The 20,119-nt window shown below is 38.2% G+C and overlaps 1 protein-coding gene across 1 annotated transcript in view; it reads right to left on the bottom strand.

Annotated features, from left to right (window-relative positions):
• The window catches only part of LAPTM4B (lysosomal protein transmembrane 4 beta), a 31,890-nt gene extending 12,671 nt beyond the window's left edge, over positions 1-19,219 (bottom strand). Inside the window, exons 1-4 of the mRNA XM_053467200.1 lie at positions 18,908-19,219; positions 2,868-2,979; positions 1,662-1,735; positions 873-995 (exon numbers count right to left, since the gene is read on the bottom strand). Coding sequence (XP_053323175.1) covers positions 873-995; positions 1,662-1,735; positions 2,868-2,979; positions 18,908-19,006 — 408 coding nt within the window. The 5' untranslated portion in view covers positions 19,007-19,219. The remainder of the gene's footprint in view (positions 1-872; positions 996-1,661; positions 1,736-2,867; positions 2,980-18,907) is intronic.
• Positions 19,220-20,119: the final 900 nt, after the last annotated feature.

The following is a 20,119-nucleotide window of genomic DNA, read 5'->3' as shown; positions in this document are numbered from 1 at the left end:
ATCACATTCATATAATTAATATAATTATCGCAGGATTTATGAATCACATACACTCTCCTGATACAGTAATATGCATTTAACTGTTGCATGCTATATATATATATATGTATATATATATAGATACACATTTAAGGGTAGGGTTATTTTCATTGAAACTTCAAATATTCAGTTTAAGACCCTATATTTGTGACAAAATGCTAAAGTATAAATTCTGCCAAACTTAATTGAAGAAATACATTCAAATGGCAGTAATATTACTTAGGCATTATTGAATTGGAACAGAAAAAATCTGTAATGATTAATGTAAGACATCCTCAAGTGTTCTGCTCAATGTCACACTATGGTTTTAGAGGTTAAGCTGCATATAGACTTATTTCCTTGTTATTCTGTATAATAGGAGTTGCCAAAACTGACATCAGATGACTTGGTCATTTAAACTAAAATGACAGCGGCTCTGTAATAAATGCTTTCATCCACTGTGATAGGAAATTATTCAATGGTTTTCTGTTGCCAGTCCTATAAAATATGTCTTATAATGAATTAAGAATAAAGCGGTCAGCTGCCCTGATCTGATACTAGGCTACGGCTGTTAATTACTTCCACAGTGCGTATCTCCTTAATTAACAGGAATTTTAATTACAGACTATGAAGAAAAATTCCATCCGCTCTTTGGAACAGTTATTCCAGAAACACACATCATTAGTGATACGCATTTAACATACAACATTTCTATATTGTTAAGCCTCAAAAACATTTAGGGTGTTTAATGCTTTTTTAGAAGTAACCCATCTTGCCATCACCTGATCCTGTGAAAACCAAAGCTTTGTCCTGTGCCCAATATATGCCCACCATGTCCAATGGGTTAGACTTACCAGTTGCTGAAGGTAGTCCTGGATTGTGTTGGGGTAAACAAGAACACTAATAGCCACAAGGGAATTAAGGGCAAAATCGAATATTTGGTAGCAGAAAAATGGGATGATCCAAGCTGCATGTTGCTACAAAGAGAAAAAAATCAAGTAAAATGTACTAATTAAAACAGCAAATATATGTTACAAGATGCCTCGGTTCACAAGCTCACATATCAAAGTGGCAGACAAAATGAAATAACAGTTATAATAGTAGTTTTTCCCAAATGAATGAGCTTTGAAGTGAATTAGTGTAATTTGCACATATACAATTTCCCCTGTTTTATAAAGCATACAAGGTATTTATTAAAATAAAGCACGCTGCTTGCACTTCCCAATGTTTTGTCACATTGCTTGCCTTTCTTTAAGTCTTCAGAAGTAATTGCTACCAAGTCTCACTCATCTGTTCTCATCAACAGTATAGTATGCCTAATGCTATAGATTGTAAACTCGCTAGCGGGGCCCTCAAATCCAGGAACTTTGTATAAAAGTACAGTTGTGCTCAAAACTTTGCATTCCCTTAGAGAATTGGTCATTTATGTACCATTTTTTTGAGCAGGCAAACCACGTGTCTTTTATTTCTTATGACATTTTCTGCAAGCATCATATACTATGATTCACTGTTTGTCCATGGTGGTCCACGGCCATCGCATGTACATACTGTGTACAGTTTATCCTGCTAAGCTATGTTTCTTGCAATCAACATATTAAAGAACCTGTTAACAGAAATAATAGATCCCCTTAACTTATCTTTACCTTATAAGCTCCATATGTTGCCATTGCACAGATTAAGATCATTAGAAGAGAAATTGAAGTAGCGATGCACAGATCTAGAAAAAGGAAGCGAGGATAAAAGATCAGAAACAATGTTTAGTACATGTTTAAAAAAAACCGACTACGGCGTGTGACAAGTCATTCTATCCATTTCTGTTTTCCCCAGCTAAATAAAATAACCAACCCAAAAATATCCCAAAGAAAAACAAAATCAGGCAGGATTGGATAGGAATGGCCACAGCTTCAATAACAACAGTGAACATCGAGTTTTCATGACTTTACTAAAGGATCACCATAACAAGAATTGCTGCAGTTTAATGCATATTATAGCTATGTCAGCTTTTAAACTTTTTTTTAAACATTTTCATCAGAATCCCCTTCTGTGTCCCCACCTCCTGTTTCTCAGCTTGGATGAGATGTGTTCGGCCAAACACATCTCCATCGTACCAATGAGCATGTGCAGCACTGGCTCACGTTAGGTCTTTTTATTGTATAAAGAGGAATAAGATTGTAATATATAGTACATTGTGCACAGTGTAATATAAGTAGCCGTAAACATGTCAGTTCCATGATAGAAGTAGACACCACCCAGTAACTTTTAATATAAGCATATATCTCCTGAGAAGTTAAAGATTCCCATGTAAACTTCATAAAAGTTGGGGAATTTGACTCCCCAACCCAACCTCCGCCACACCACTAGAGCCTTATTTATACCTTCATTGGAAGCAAGAGTACAAGATGCCCAACACCATTAAATGAACATCATCAGTGTTCATGAGATCCCCAGGATCTTTCTTAGGCAAGAAGTGCCATACTACAACATTCACATTGCTGGAAATTAAAAGCAATGTGGATTTGTGGATTTGCGAAGTGGATAATGTGAGTCCTATGGCCAGGACTCAAACCTGCAGGGGCACTATGTCTGACCAAACAGCTAAACCTAGAAAGCAGGTCATGCGCGATATCCCTGATTAAGCAACAATTTAGGACTATGGCTGGATTGTTACCTCCCGCACGTATCAGCAAAATATCAGAGACGCATATATCAGCAAGATATCCATATTCTTTATTTTGAACCTTGTGGTCGGTCACCTTGGAATCACCAAACCAAAGGGGTAATGATTCATTCAGTGTAGTATATTCATTTTATTGCCTCTTGTATACCATATTTCTAGTTTTAATACTTACTGGCATCATCCATAAAGTCCAGATCATTTTTCAACTCATTATGCGGAAGGTGATATAAATCTGGGTCAGCCAGCGCACTCAATAAAATAAGGAGGACAACTGAGTTTATTATCTGTAAAGGAAGAAAAAAAAGCTGAGGTCATTATCAGGTCTTAATAAAAAGGTCACCTTTGAATTTTGCATCAAGATTATGTGAATTATGGTTTTATAAACTACAATGTATTTATGTTTTTATTTATAAAGAGAAAGCATTGATAAATAACAAAATAGATACTAGGAGATGTATCATTCAAATCAATTCGAAATCAAAGAGGCATTTAGTTTTATGATCGTGCCACTTTGCCACCGGTATTCCTGAGAAACCTGCCTCTGTAACAATGTTCTCTCTCAAAAAATCAGTTCCTTTAGAAATATCAATTTAGAAATATGGCACATTTTTGGGGTTTAAGAAAAAACTTTAAAAAAATAGCCATTCTTCTGTATTACATGTGCCTGCAAAATCCTTAGAGTGATCACTCCTGTGAGTTATATTGAGGACTGGGGAGGATCCAAAACCTGACCTCAGGAGAGGCCCTCTCACTAACACACACCCAGATACTTGCACTAACACACACATCCAGGCACACTCGCTTACACACACATTCAGCACTAACACACACCCAGACACTCACACCAACACACACATTCAGCACTAACACACACCCAGACACTCACACCAACACAACTAGAGATTCAACACTAACACCCACCCTGATACTCACACAGACCATCAACACAAATATGCATGGTCACAGACCAGCGCAGACACTTACGTAAAAACATACCCAGAGACCCAACCACACACACAGTCACAAACATACTCAGACAAGACACATGTTCACACAATAACATACCTGGACACACACAGTAACTAACCAAAGACACGCGTTTACAGACACTTTCACTAAAATATCCAGACACATATACTAACATACCCAAAAATACATGTTCACACACTGAAATAGACACACACCAACATATCCAGACACGCACTAACATGCCGAAAGACACATTCACACACTAACAGACACACACATTAACAATTTAACTTGTGAAGCATCAGCCTATGTTTGCCCAGCGGAGAGTTACACAAAGTGACATTACATGACCCTGCTCAGCCCTGCTACTCCCAGAAATCAGGGTGATAAAGAGGTAAGTTCGGGTGTCTGGACTTCTGCCGGAGCACGCCTCCATCTATCCCGGGGGGGGTCAATCACCCTGTCCCCCCCTAAATCTACCAATGATGAGGACAAAAAAAACAGATTAGAACCCGGAACTTGACTTCATTAGACTATAGAATGTAAACATTTTAGTCCAGAACTAGCCTTAATTGTTCAAAATTTAAATTAAGTAGAAGTTTGATATGAGAAAACATTTCTAGACATAAGACTAATCACGTTCTATAGAATTAAAATAATATGTGAACAATTTACTATAGGAATAGTGACAACATGAATAAACCCGAGTTAAAGGGTGTTAACTTTGTGCTCTAATTCAGTAAAGATTGGCTTTTTTGTTGTTGTTCCATACGGCCCAACATTTCAAATGCTCCCAGGGACAATTTTATTTTAGACAGTATAGTTAGAGGTTTGGGTAAAGGGTAAGGCTTTACTAAGACGTTTTATGCAACTTTGACCAGTTCTACTACATTTAGAAGAGGAATGATTCAATGATGTTTGCATACACATTATGCTGATCCACTCATACTCACCACATGTTCTGAGCTCCTAGAAAATGGGGACATCAGGGGGGAAAGTGACAGAGAAATTTGGGTTGTAAAGAGTGATAGGCACCTGGTAGGATCCCATGAAAGAAAGGGAATGGTATTTATTGGAATTCAGTTTTATCAAGCAGTGATATCTGTAGGGGAAGGAAAGAACTGTCGATTTTCATAAAATATATTACTAAGAATTATAATAATAACTGTTTCCTTTAATGCTAAAGTCTCATGTCTTTCAATGCATTTTTGTAGAAGATATGGTAATTTTTTTATGAATCATTTCCTAGAAAAGAATGTAGAGACCTCTGATATGGCCAGAGAACACGAGTTTTTATATTATATATATATTATATTATATATATAATATTTAGTATTACAGCAGCTTTAAAAGAAGAACCTTGCTTTCCTTTGAAATATATTACCCATCAGGGACTCTGCCTAGTAAATAAAGACTGAATAAAATACAAAAAATAAAATAGAATTCTAAGTAGCTGGTGTCAGATACATTTTATACAATGGGCCAAGCTTGGGCAAGAGTCCAGAAAAATACATGTCGCCGTCCATGGAAAAGGTCACCTCGTCAATCCTAGTTATTAATCTTCTTTCAAGATAAACATCTTCATGGTTTAGACAATTATGAGAATTAAGCTATAAATAATTTCAGGGCTTAAACTTGAACAGGTCGTTGTAGATTTAACTGAGTGAGGTGGCAGCTTCTAATTAAAACTGCCTTAGAGTCGTTAATATGAACTTTATCATTTCTACTAGTTCCTTAAACATTCAGAATGGATTCCAGGTTATTATGATTGATCATCGAATATATACACTGTATGTGTTTACTACATTTATTTCACAATCTGGGTTTATTTTAAGAGCTTAGAGATATGCGAGCTTTTATGCTTGGGTTGTGATCCTCCAATAAATAAAATTAAATGAAATTCTCTCTAGAATTAGGGAAAATAAAAGGGGAACGTACACACAACACTATACAGGCCAAAAAAGTAATTTAGTAAAACTGGAAACGATCATAGTTAGTGGGGTATTTAGAGACACGTTGCATCTAGTTGGGTTTTAAAAGGGGGCTGTGTAATACTTCATTTACAGCTCTATATTATTCCTCACCATTATGTTATCACTCTTATATTGTTGCTGGTTGTTGTTAATTGATTCAGACAGAAGCTCTGGGCAGCCTTCCAGGATTAATGAATTCTGGCCTTGGCTTATGGTGGCTGGTCCAGGTGGGTGGTATCCCCCAGCTGCAAAACCAGGGTGCTGACGCTCAACAAGTACAAACGAGATCTCTGATCTCCCCAACTGGCCCACTTACACTATGGGGGACAGTGCCCAGCCAGCCAACCTCCATAGGATCCACCAAAATCACCCTACATAGACATAGCACCGGTATACCAGGACAATGTCCATGGAAGGGGCGGCCGATGGTCAGGCCTTGGGCAGGTAAATGCACAGCTGCTTCCCGGGGTAAAATAGTAACTTACTTTTAAATTATCTCTAAAACAATTACAAATACAAATTATATGTATTTTGATAAAGGAATTCAGACGTGCCAAAGATTGATTCAAAATGTGTTCTATGAAACGTAATGTTCTGGTTTTATCTTTTTATCTTTATATGTGTAAAAACATTGCTCACATGCACAGACAGATAAATGTATCTTATAAATCAGTAAGACACTGTACATGAATGAAACGTAACTGTACATTGTTGACGTTTTCATGCCCCAGCATGTAAATCCAAGCTGCATTCCCACTGCCTCCGTAATAAGTACCCGGAGACCAAATGAGTCTATATTATTACATTCCTTTGGGAATTTCCCACTGTGACCCGTTTAAAGGTGATATTCCCACCCACTGTGTTGAACTTCATTCCTGGTACTCCTGAATGCCCAAACCCTTCTCAGAAATAATTCTTTCATCATGTTAAATCTTGTCTCATTCAGAAATTTAGCTGGGAACACTTGACAGGATAGGCTGTTGTCATAGAAACCAAAAAAAAGCTTCTTAAAAGTTTTATAGGATTAATCCTTCAAACAAAAGACATCTATGCTAAGGTCTATTTTCTTAACATACTAGAATGTGCAAATAATGTTGTTTTTTTTAAGCGGAATAGCGCCTTCACCTAAAATAAATAGGCTTATTACAGTTTATCTGTAAAAACGCACAATTTGGTTGTGATAAGAGACATCTACAGAAGCGGAAAAGCTTTTAGGTGTGTATTTGTTTAAAGTGGGCAATGGCGGATGAGTCTTCTGGAGAGTTGGATGTTGAACTCATTCATTTGACTGTATTATACATCGTGAATGACTAATCATAGCACGGTTTTCCCACATGGTCTATTAGCTGACCCTGCATAATGCATAGCTCAATATGTGAGATCAATTTCAAGACATTGTAACAAGTTAACTATGCATCATACATCACCAAAAAACTCTTAATGCAGGAGAAGCTTGATGAGGTGGGTCAATCATAACTCAAATGAAGTCAGTGAATAGGACCTGGAGTTTTCCACCAGACTAACCAGAAGACTCCTGCATTAGAATAAACCCCAGTATTCTGTAAAAGGACACCGGCAGTAATTTAGTTCTGAATCATCTGTGTTTACTGTTACGCAAACCTCATATTAACAGTACTGCTAATTCAGCATATTACCAGAATAAGTAAATATTCACTGCATGAATAGTCTGCATGCGCGCTCATCCTCCCAAGTTTATTAAAAGAACGTCACCGCAAACATTTTGTGTCTTTATGCCCTTTCATAGTGAATAATCCCTATGGGTTACACATTGCAAAAGGGGCATAGGGCCGTGAAATATTTGCGCAGACATTTTGTAATAAATGTGGGGACGTGCATTCATTTCTTCTTCTACTCTTATTAGATGGCATACAAGTAGCACCGGCTGACAAGATGTCAATGTTGACTTCTACTTTATTTTTATCATTCACCCCAGTGACTTTAAATATGGTCTTTCATCAGGGTCTTTTGCCTTTAATTTCCAGCAAGTGTCCTACGGAGGCTAATGTTCTTTCCTTAGTCACACTTTCATTTAAGTTCAGAGGAATGTGTCTCTTGGAAGATATTGGATGATTATGAATTCTTATTTCAGGAATTAGCAGCAAGGGAAATTTATTGTTTCGCTACTGTGTTAATGAATGGACAGCCAGGGCCGGCCCTACCATGGGGCAGAGTGGGGCAATCGCCCCAGGCGGCACTTTTGAAGAGGTGGCACTTTGCCGCCCCAAGCGCTTTCTTTTTTGTTTTTTTAAGCGGAGGAGAGAGAGAGGGGCGCAGAGTGGTTTTCGCTTACCAAGTTGTCAGTACCCGCTTGGCGCCCCTCTATCTCCTCTGTGAGCCCTCTAGCTCGCTCTCGGTGCCGGCTTGTAATGCTGAGCGTCGGAATATGACGTCATTTCCGGCGCTCAGTAGTAAAGCAGCGCGCACCGCGGCAGAGCAGGGAGACTCGCTGCAGGACTGCTGGAAGGTAAGTGCAAAGGGGGGGGATAGGGTAGATAATAGGGAGGGAGAGGAAGGGTAGATAATGACCCCTGGCATCGGCGGGGGGGGGGGCGTCATTTTAAACTTCGCCCCAGGCGGCATTATGTCTTGGGCCGGCCCTGTGGACAGCCCTAATGGAACAGCACCTATAGCCAATATCAACTTCTCAGTAATGTAACAGTGACTTGAATGTATGCATAAACAGGCGTTTTGAAATATTTATTACTGGTATTCGCTTTTTGGGGGAAATTAAATGCAAGTCACTGTACCTGCTAGTACTGAAATCTTTTAAAAAGCCAAAAAAATAATTTTGAAGGACATAAACCTAAGATTGAAAAGCAGTTTTTTTAGAAGGATTTTTACATAGTTATTTACTAGCGTAGTAACAATTATACTTTAGGAAGCTGGGTAATTAAAAACTGAAAATAATCAAGCATCAAATCTTCAAGGCACTATTATCCACGGCACCAGAATCCCCATCTTGGGTTTCATGCAACAGATTTTCCGATTTTTCAGGCACACAGTAGGGGTCATGGGCCAGTTTGGCCGACCCTCTGATTTTTCTTGACTGGTCTGTGGAGTTGGAAAATCAATGGAGGTCAGAACATGTGTGTGTGGCCTTTTTGTGGCACTTGGAATGTAAGCACTGTGCTGATGGACTAGTTCACTACCTACGATCACCAACAGCATATTAGTTTGCTGACCTGCAACAAGTAAACAAGTAGGGAGAATAAACGTTTATTGAAGTTTAATGCAACCAGGGCTAGTGGTTATCTAACTCAAGTGGTTGTATTTACTGAAAGATGACATAAGAGGTCAGCAGTAGATTATCCATTAGACACAATAGGCAAATACCTATGGACCTCGGGGGATTCTGCATTAATGATATCTGTCACTGCACCGCCACTGGCTGCGTTGCAATAGCTGGGCTGTTCATGCCACTGTAGTCAGGAGACAGACATTCAGAAAAGGGTAAAGATAGGGGGGAAAGGGTGAGCTAAAGAGAAAGAGAGATAAAGAGAAAGAGGAGGAAATGGGAAGACAAAAGGGAGAGAAAAAGAGGAGGTGAGATACAGAGAAAGGGTAGAGAGATAAAAAGAAATAAAAACAAGAAAAACAAGAAAACAAAGAAATAAAAAGAGAGGGGAGAAATAAAAATGAGAGATAAATAGAAGGGGGTCAATGAGAAGGGGAGAGATAAAGAGAAATAGGGGCGATAGGGAGCAAATGGAACGATAAATAGAAAGAAGAAGAGAGATAAAGAAAAAGATGAGGAGAGATAAAGAGAAATGGGAGAGATAAAGGGGGGTAAGTGCACAGAAAGGGCAGAGATAATGATAAACTATGAGAGATAATGGGATAGAGAGTAAGTTTGTATGTAAGGAAAGTTGGCAAACAAGAATGTGGAAGCAAATTGGTTGCTGGGGCAAGTAATATGTGTGCAATCTGAGCGCTGGACAAGTCGTATGTGTGCAATCTGGGTGATGGACTAGTATGCCAGTATGACCTGCAATGAATGCCTGCAATTTAGAGTTTGCATGTGATTTATCAGTTGATATGTACCAGCAAGGCTTGGTTTTGTATATTATTCAGTTTCTCCATACCTGCAATGTTATACTATGTAAAAAACAAACCTTCTTGACTTTCATCCATATAAACCAGTATTTAATTTAAACAAAAATAACTAAAGAAAAGGACTTAAAAATGGCAAATTAGGCATTGGCTTTGTAGGGAATGGATGGGGCTAATTAATATGCATATATGGCCAATTAGGGTTACCCCATGTAAGAGCCCTCAATAATCAATAACCGATCATCAACTTTCTGAAACACAATTGATTGGCCCCTTTCAAAACTATATATATATAGTCTGTATGTAAACTAAAATGAATGTTACACAGCTTGAGGAGTTCTGCGGCAAACAGCACCCATTCCATGCATCCCGAATAATTACCATTCAGTCTATAAAAACAAGCTCAGTTATCCTATGATTTGTCTCTATTTGTATGGTGACTCTTGATGGTTACAAAATGCAGACCTTTAAATAATTTTCCGAAAAAGATCTAAAACATAATGGCTAATAATATGTGTGCAAATTATTTTTCAAGATTATATTTTAAGTCAATTTCTCAAAGTCTTCTCAAGGTGGAAAATAAACAGATATCAAAATGCAATTTCTTAATTTCCAGGAACTGGAAGAGAAGAGCTAACAATTGAAGTTAACAACTAACATCTATTAAAATATGTGGGGGTTGACAAAGATGAGTATAAGATAATATAGGAGAAAGGGCAATGGAAGAATAAATTACAAGGTAAAGAACAATAGAGAAAAGCTAAGAGGAAAAACATTATTTTTCCTTGAGCATTAAATACAACCTTGTACAGAGTAGCATAGTATAGTTTATTTTTTATTCTTTCAAGAAACTACATATTCTTTCAATCTCAACATACTAAAGTACAATGCGGTCATTGTCAATGGCGGAGATTAGGAAGTTCTGCTTTATGCCTTTATGTAAAAGGTGTATACTGTATATATTTAATATCCTATCCTATATTTTTTTATCCTAATATATTTTGTATCCTAATAAAAAATGAACAATGTATCATCTTATTAATCTCATACATTGTCAATCACAAGCTATGTTTGCAATTAATAAAGCCATAAGGGTGTAACAGCCCTTGTTTCTGGCTTACCCTGGCTTTAATGTGTGTCAATTCATGGCTCTTACCTGATATAAGATCTCCCATTGGAACACAATACTAATTAGATTGTAAGCTTATTTGAGCAGGACCCTCCTGTTTATGTTATATATTTATCATTATGTCCTATCTACCTATTGTACAGTGCTACAGAATATGATGGAGCGAAGAAGAAGAAGTTACAGCTGAGTCCAGAAGGAGCACCAACTTATGAGAGGCTCATTCCGGCTCTGGTTATCGGACCACCTGTAACATTAATGGGCTTTGGACAGTGCTGTTTTGTGGCCAAAATATAAAAGCATTGCAGTTGCCAGTCTGCTTTTCAGTCTGACCACAGAAGCTTACAAGCTTTTATTTTTACACATAGGAAGTTATGACCCTCTAAATGAAATTGGCAGGGAGTTGTGAGCCTCTAAATAATATTGGGCCCTAGACAGATACCTCTTTTTGCCCAGACGAAAAGGCTATCGTACTGAGGAGTTGTAATTACTGTTTGTGACGAACTTCACTAGAACAATAAAGCCTCATCTCTCCCAATCGACCAGTTTTAAGCGGCACTGCCCCACCATCCCGCATTGTTCAGCTGTGATCATAGGCTCGTTAAGGAGATCTAAGGCTGAGGTACGCAGGGAATTAAAGGTGCTGTTTCATTTCATCATCAGAAAAATCATGAAATCAGCTCTACGGTATGTGGAACTCGGAAACCTTGTGGAGCAGCCATTTTATTCTTTCCTCTGAAGGTTTAAACATTTTAAAACAACACGGATACGTTCAAAATGCTTTTTCAGTTTCCATGACAATATTTCTGTTCCTGAGTCACATGACTATTAAGAGTAAGATGGAAACGAGGCAAAATTTTCCATGATTAAATAATTATTTCTGGGAAGGGTTAGGGCATTCAGTGGTTCTAAGAAAGATGTTTCTAATGTTACAATTAATTATAAGACTGTTACATTTAGCAGGATTTGTTGGACGTAGAGAGTGCCACCTTGACTTTGTTTGCAAACTCTTACCTCTTCGCTGGTTATTACTGGTAAGTTAACCTGTAATGCCCGTAAATACTTGGGCCAGCCTATCTGCAGTGTGTGTTAGTGTCAGCGTTTGATAAAGTGAGTGTGTATGTTATTGCGAGTGTAAGTGTGTGTGCTAGTGTGTATGATAGTTATGGGCAAGAGCTAGGCCTCCTCTGCTGATTACTGAAGTTGCTGTGGATATCTGTCTATCATACCTTCTGGAATAAAACAGAAATTCAAATGCTATGTGGGTATTTTTTTTGCAAGAACTTCCAACTATTCGTTATTCCAGTACAATCGGCTATTGCTCATATGGCGCCCCACAGATGCTTAATTATAAAGACTGCATATTTTAAATATGATTACAAAGTCAATAGAAAAAAGGCTAAGTTTCAATTCAGGGCCAGCTAGGCACATGACATTATCTAATTAATTTGCATTATTAATTGTAAGTGATCTCCGTCTACTCAACTTGTGAGCATCATTCCCTACTGTACTCACCCAACTAACGCTGCATACATTGCATTTACTCGGAAGAGATCTTCACTCCCAGATTTTGAGCTCCATCTAGTGACAGATAATCAACTACGTTCAAGGTTAAGGATTAGGCTCGTTTTGTATATTAAAATAAGGGAAATGTATTACGCTGACGAGGACCCGTCTTCAGAGGATTCAAATTTTGGAATATTGGTAAATCATTTTTCCTCAATTTTTATATATGAGTGCCCATGGAGTATTTAAGATTATTTTAGCATGTACTTTAGCAATTTACGTCATTTAGTATTTAACATTTTTGTATTTTTTGTATATTGTATCTGCAATTTTATTTTTCATTATTCAGTTTTGTAATACGGGCTCCATACAGTTTGCGAGAAGTCATATAGATATTTATTATAGTGACTTGTTAATTATGACAACCAAATGGATCTCTATGAAAACAATATCTTGCATGACAGCGCCATGGCCGATAAATAATTGCCAAATGAACACACATGAGACCTGCTAGATCTTAAAAAAGGTCGGTTTATTGAGGGAAAACCTGCGGCATACATAAGAGAGATAAACGATGAAAACATATCTTATTGATCCCATCCAATTAGCATGAGCTAGTACCAAAATATTCAAAGCATTAAACAGAAAAGATAACATGTCAGAACATCCTAGCTTACTAAGACTGATGAACGGTAGCAAGGAACGATACATACTCCCCAGGGCCAGCCGATCCGGGGTCCTGCATGTAGCCCCCGGCTTATCACATTGTGGTGATTGACAGCCAGCCCAGCCCAGCCCAGCTGACCTTGCCTGCATGCTACACTCCAAGCCGGTGCTGGACTTAAGTTATCTCAAACTTTCACCTGTATTCTAGCAAGCATTTCGTTGGCGGTATTCCAGTAAGGAAAGTACAGTTGGGATGAGCCAATAATCATCATAAATCCCAAATAGGGTATTTTTGTATTCTGCAGTGCTGTAGACATGGCATAGTTTGGACTTGCAGAAAAAAAAGGTCAGGAGTGCTCTGTGCAAACAAATTTACAATAAAGTTGGATACAATTGTATCTTGATATCGACTGCACCTGCATTTTTGAAGCTTTTGCACGGGTGTAAAAAATAAACAATTTACGTGCATATTATCCTTCATATAAACAGATCTATTTACAAGCAACTAACAGTCTACAGCAACTTCTAAACAGAAGGTCGCATGATCGCAGGAGGTGAAATGACATACTCTGTAGTCCATGGTAACTGATGGATAACGGTACAAGGAAAATTGAGCTGCACAGGGACAGGCTAAATTACATGAATTGAAGTGGGTTAATGATACTGTTTGCTTGAATCAATTTAAACTCTGCTGTTCAGAAAATTTGGTTAGCCAAATATAGCCATAATGGAACTATGATGGAATGCTGATGTAATAAGTAACTGGTAATAGGAATAGATGCAAGAACATTGACTGGTTACTCCAAAAAAACACAATTGAACGGATTCCCCTGGGCACGAGTCCTTACATCAGAAAGCGGGAAGAGTAGATGGGCCGAATGGGTCTTTATCTTCCGTCATAATCCTATGTTTACAGAATCCTAGAGAATCCATCCGTGAAATAGCAGGGATCTCGTCATTAGTGGAAATTAGTACCATGAACAACGATTTTAAAGCGACTTGAAACCTACTTTATACTTAAATAGCCAACAGGTGCTGATGGAGAAATTAAAGAGGATCCTATGAGTTATCAGGTGGTCCCACTATATATTGTTGTTTGTAGCTTATTCCCAGTTCCTGTGAGACGTGAAAGACTAATATCTGTGTCTAGGGGTCAGCTTCAGAGCAGAACGCAATCGGATAAGCCTGGTGTGCTGCCGTTTCAGACAGAGATTACGGGGATTAGCAGGCAGTTGAAAAAACAGTTGGTATTGCAGCAGGGTATATTCATAAACACTTCATAAAGCATTTTTTGGAAGGAAGATTGGTTTTACCTGTCACAGGGGCTGCCAAATGAGAGCCGAAACACTTATGTATTTATTGATTGCTTATCTGCTTCCGATTCTGATACTGTAGTTTGGCTTGGTCAGAAATGCTTTTAACTTGATAAAGGGAGGACTCCCGAAAGCTCATCTATTATTTTAAATACTGTTAGTCCAATAAAAAAGGTATTACAAGATTCTGCAACATTCTGTTTTTTTTTGCGATTGCGATACAGAAGAAGACACAACATGGTTTCACTTCCCATTCTATTTGACTACCAAGAACTCGCTCTAAAAAAGTTTTGCCGCTTCACATTCTACCTCCATCGAAAACACACATCATGTCATATGTATTAACTTCTGTCAGGGAGTGAAATCATATCTCACAACATTTGAAATGTCCACAGAGGGACATTTCTGCTTCAAGAGTCGGGGCTGTGAAGTCATTCTATGTGACGTTGTTGCTCATTAATAGCCATATATTTTGCTTACTAAGCAGAAGAGGAATTTTTTATGTGATTTGCACCTTTTCTGCTGTTTACTCATATAGTTGTGACATGTAAAACATACATACATAAATCATATCCAACACGGTCTGAGCTCCTAAAAAAGAGGGGCATCAGGAGTCAAAAGCCGGACACAGGGAGTATGACTATTGGGAGGGATATGGAACGTTTCATGTATATATTGGGGAATGGAACAAAATGATTATTATTATTATCGCTCAACATGAGTTGCTAGTAAATCTTTGTTCCATGGACAGCTTTAGGGTTGCTGTAGGACTATCAGTAGCGTATTAACAGAGTTATTATCCTTGCCCTAGTTCTTGGATTCTGCTCAGAAAGAACCATATCCATCAATGTGAAGGGAACTTTCGCACGGTGACACTTGTATAATGTTGGATGTGATTAGATTACTAAGCAGTGCGATTCTGGATATGAAATATTTATGCACCCTCAGGTCATTGTGTCTTGTTGAGCCTTCATCACATTAAAGCCACTTTTTTAGCACAATAGCAATAGAGCCTAATACAGTCTATGAATATATGTATTTATTTTTTCCTCGGGCACTGCCGTCCACAGCACAGAGACCACTGAAAAAATACTCATTTATGTTTTGTTTCATTTGGCCTCCAAGAACATGGATCCTGAATGAGATACTGGGACCCGTGTAATTCCCAGAAGAGTATTGTGACACAAAGGGGTTAATAGTATGATGAATGCATGTAAGGGTTAAATGCTGGAGAAAGGGATGTTGTTTTTCAGTTATTTGTGTACAAAGCAAAGCAGAAGTGTTATATTAAAATCATACGTCGGAATAAATATACCCAAGCATATCTTAGCATATCCTTAAACCTGGCAGGGGTAAATCCTAAGTATCTTGCTTTCACTAACCACACTATTTGCAAATACATGTTGCTGAGCACACATATGTAAACAGTTCTTAAATAGACTTTTATGTCACTAAAGGTATAAAAGTTCAGGGTACGGTGCCTGGCAATTAGCCCCCGCAGCCTGTCTTGCACTGTAAACGCTTTGAGGGGTTTTGGGTGTAGGGTCTTGTTTTTAACTTTAACTTTCATAATTCACTTTTTTGTATGCATTTTGATTTGGTTAATAAACTATATGCATATATATTAATTCATCCTAGAACCCATTAACCCCCGACACATTGTTTTCTGCAAATCCCGATTTTCATCCAAGTGAAGAGGTATTCTTCAGCATCCTCCTTTATTGTAAAGCCCATATATAGGTCATGTCATTAAGTGGCGAATAGTCCAACCTTGCCTTCTCTAGCACATTAACAATTTAGTGATAATGATATTAAGAGTACTTATAAGCAGGTGTCCCCAGGCAGCCTATTGATGGAACAATAGCTACAGGGTCTGACTCAATTACTGGAACAAGAACAAAACAGCAAACCATAACCCACAGTTCTAAAAAGTAAATTTATATACAGATTAATTTCTCATTCTAAACTCGAATTATATCCACATTACCTTGTATTTAACTTCTATGTGTCCGTGTAATAGACTATTTCACGATTAGAACACATAAGTTCAGAACATAACATAAAACCAGTCTCTTGGCACCGTGTTGAAGCTATGGCTTAAGGCCATTGGTGTGGACCCGCAACTATGTTGCTTTGAATATGTGTTTTGTTCTTTTGTGGTCACAGCTGTGGTGTTGGTCCCCTGGCTAGCATGGAATGCAATGCCAATAGAACGATTTGCCCAAAATGGGTTTGGGTAGACTAGGACTCTCGTTCATGGTTTTCTTTAACTAACTGTCCATGACTTGACAACTGGCATGTTGTTTAATGTTTGTTATTATTCGATTGGTGTCACTCGTCTGGTAGGGGAGCTGATGCCAATAAAGCTGGGGCCAACCCCCTACCCACAAAGTTGGTGTCCAGTGTCTTTATTGGGTCACGTGGGGGGGGGCTTGGTCTATGCTAGTAATCTAAGCATTCAAGTGGTTTCCATTGTAGAAAAACCATGTCATTTGATAAAAACTAGGGATGTTTTCATTAAAGTGAAAGAAACTTCTCACGGCCTTATGCTATTCCTTAGACCAGGGATGGCAAATGTAGGGTGTTCCAGAGCTACAAGTTGTACCCGGGACGCAGCTGTCTGCCACTAGTTGTGGTATCTATCAGAGCTATATAAATAGAAAAAATAATAAATCTGAAGCCACATTACCTTTTCTACTAATATATCTTTGGGGGCAAGGGTGGTTGAATTTATAAAAGTGCTTGGGAAATAGGAATCTGTATACTGTATAGACAAAAGATTCATAAATTTAGAGGCCGAGGTCGGACCTCAATACACCTAACGGATGATGTTATAAGCAAAGCTTACGAAACTAGACATAGTAACAGACAGGGGGTAAAGCAGATAAGGATTAGCCTGCGCTAACGGCCAAGGATTAGCTTGTGAAGTAAAATTACTGCAGATTTATGGCTAAGGTGGAAATCAGAATGGCTGTTAAAGGGAAAAATGGATATATTATCACGTAAACTGCGTTTTAGCATCAATATATTCCATTGCAGCCGGTTCAACCACTGTGAAATACCCACACATTGCATTGTATTAATTTATTAAATATGGTGTGGCCTCCCAGACAATAGTTTGGAATAAAATATGCCCCATCTACTTAAAGGCTTGACATACGGTAAATGTTTTATACTTTATAGCATACTTAGGGTATTAGGCATACTATGTGATACAGTTTGATAAAAAATTATTTATCGTTAAATGAGTGCAATAATAAGCACTAAGGGTGTTGTAATTGCCTAAGCAAATCCTGACGTTATCCTATTATTGTATGGTTCACGTTGTCGCGTTCAATCCCATAATCTGAGAATTCTGTAAAAGAAGTACACAAGCAGTAAATCTATTCTGTCCATCAATAGATTATAAGCGAGCAAAAGCAGGGCCCTCTTCTCCTTCCAGCGTGTCTTAATGTGTGCTAATCTTATTGTCAAACTGTGCGTCGACTATTATTGTTAATTTTTACCGTCCCCATATTTTAATAGCGCTGCAGAATCTGTTGGTTCTCTATAAGTAAATGTAATGTCATTTGTCATAGGAACTAGTAAAGCATATATTATAATTCCTCAGTTGACAGCAAGAACATCTATAGATAACACATATATATAGATGTTAGACAGCTACAAAAAAAATGGACGTCATTCTTTTTTACCAACAAAACCTTAAGAACAAATCATCGCAACTTTACGTTATCTGGACATACGGCTCCAAGGCTAGTTTTAATTACCACCCTTAATGACCCTTGAGAGATGCATGTTGTTGTGGCATGCTTAACATTTGGCACGTACAGGGTTAAACTGTTCCGCAACGCTGGGAAAGAAGAAAGGGTCTCACGGGCCGAATGACTCTCATTTAGAGCCATTTCAACAAGACATCAAAATGGGATTTTAATGAAGTTAAATTACATTTGCAAACTCGCTGTCTATAAATACATAATTTATATCTGCGCAAAGGAAATTGTGAGATTGTAAAACAAATAAGAATGGATGGGTCAGTATTTTAATACGTGTTCAACAGAAGAGAAGTTACTCTACAACAATTAATCCCCGTTGACCTTATACTTGAGAACTGCTCACAACTACAGTTGCCCTAATGAACCAGTATTAAGTTATTAAACAGAATTAACATTAAGTCCCTTTGAAAGTATAACAGCGTCACCGGCATCACTCCTAAACAAGCTAGTTTAAAAGAAAAAAGTACATAAAGTCAATTCAACCATTCAAAAACCATAGGATTTGTAAAAAGGTCAGGACAGATAACATGTCTGGTTAAGTAGAGCATTCCGCCACACAGGAGAGCGGAATAGAAGGAATGCTGGATTCGTCCTTTCACATCCATGGCCACTGGTAGCATGCGGAGAAATAGGGCACTTTATTTTTTTAAGTGGCACATAATTGGTAATAAAACCGCAGCCTGATAACGTAATGTCACAGCGAACAGAGGGGAGCCCCGTGAGCATCACACAAAATCTGTCTTGTCACTATGAAGTCACTTTCTAAAATAGGCGAGCAATAAGCGTACATAATAAAGCATGAAAAGGGTCCTTACCAAGTACCACACGCCAAGGATAATTGTCCCAGTGCGGACATGGCAGCACAAGCAACAGCTGTTTGAGTAAAATCGAGCCCATGGTGACTGCATCTTCATCTCTCTGGTCTTCTGATGTAGAAACTCTAGGAAGATGGGAATTCTGATCTTCGGCGTCTGGGCAGCAGTCGGAATTCCTCTGTCTTATATCTTCCGTGGAATAGCGGTATCAGTTCCCTTCGATATATACAAAAGCAAAGAGCATATTCAGTATCAGGCGAGTACGCACTGGCACACAGCATCAGCAGTCATATCTGCAGGATTTTCTTACACAACACTAAGGCTGGCACTGAATATATTACAACAGATTAGCAAGAGATAAAAGTGTCACCAAAAGCTGTAGGGTGGCCCCCTCTAGCGGCCAGAAGGTTGTATTGTTCTATTTTTCTTTTTGGTTTTAAAAATAAAAGTCATACCGCAAATATACAGCTCCCCGTGCCATTAATACTATTCTTCTTTTTATTTTATTTTATTTACTCAAACTTGATTTTATTGGGGCTACAGTTACATAACCTTTTGGAGCCTCAGTAGTCTCGTCTTCCAAGGGGACTTAGGTAAGTTAATATCTTTTTAAACAATTGTCCCAATAAAACAACTTCAACCAAAGGCTCAATTTTCTCTTGGGCTGATATGATTAATGGCTAATTACAAAGTAAATATAATTGTGTATAAAATTATTTTGAAATCAATGGGATCACATTTTGCGCACGCATGGAGCTCTTGGGCAAGTGGATCAAAAAAGCCCAGACAGGCAAAACAGAAGTCAAAGTAGCGGGAGATGTCCCTTCTGGCCCAGCCACATCTTACAATAAATAAGCAGACGGACCTCAAGAAGAATGGCGAATAAATCCCGGTCATACAATAGGAACAGATGCCCCGACACATTGTGGAAAATGAGTGAATTGCTAAAAAGAGGGCAAAAATGTTGCAGTTTGTTTACGTTTGGAGAACACACTTGAGGTCTTGAATGCTTGTATTGGTCAAACATTTTACTCTTTTATTAGTTTATGCATGCATAGTTTTTACATTTACACTATAGAGCACAGGAATGGTTCTTATGCCACCACAGCTTGCTTGTTCAAAAGCACCGACACAAAGAAAGGAGGAGAGCGCAAGCCATGGGCTTAGCTTCATCTATTCGTTTACGGATCATTCGAAAGAAACAGAACGTTA

This window comes from Spea bombifrons, chromosome 5, assembly GCF_027358695.1.
Source record: "Spea bombifrons isolate aSpeBom1 chromosome 5, aSpeBom1.2.pri, whole genome shotgun sequence".
Lineage (NCBI taxonomy): Eukaryota > Metazoa > Chordata > Amphibia > Anura > Pelobatidae > Spea > Spea bombifrons.
The sequence above is the reverse complement of the archived record's forward strand: the minus strand, read 5'-3'. Positions and strand labels throughout refer to the sequence as shown.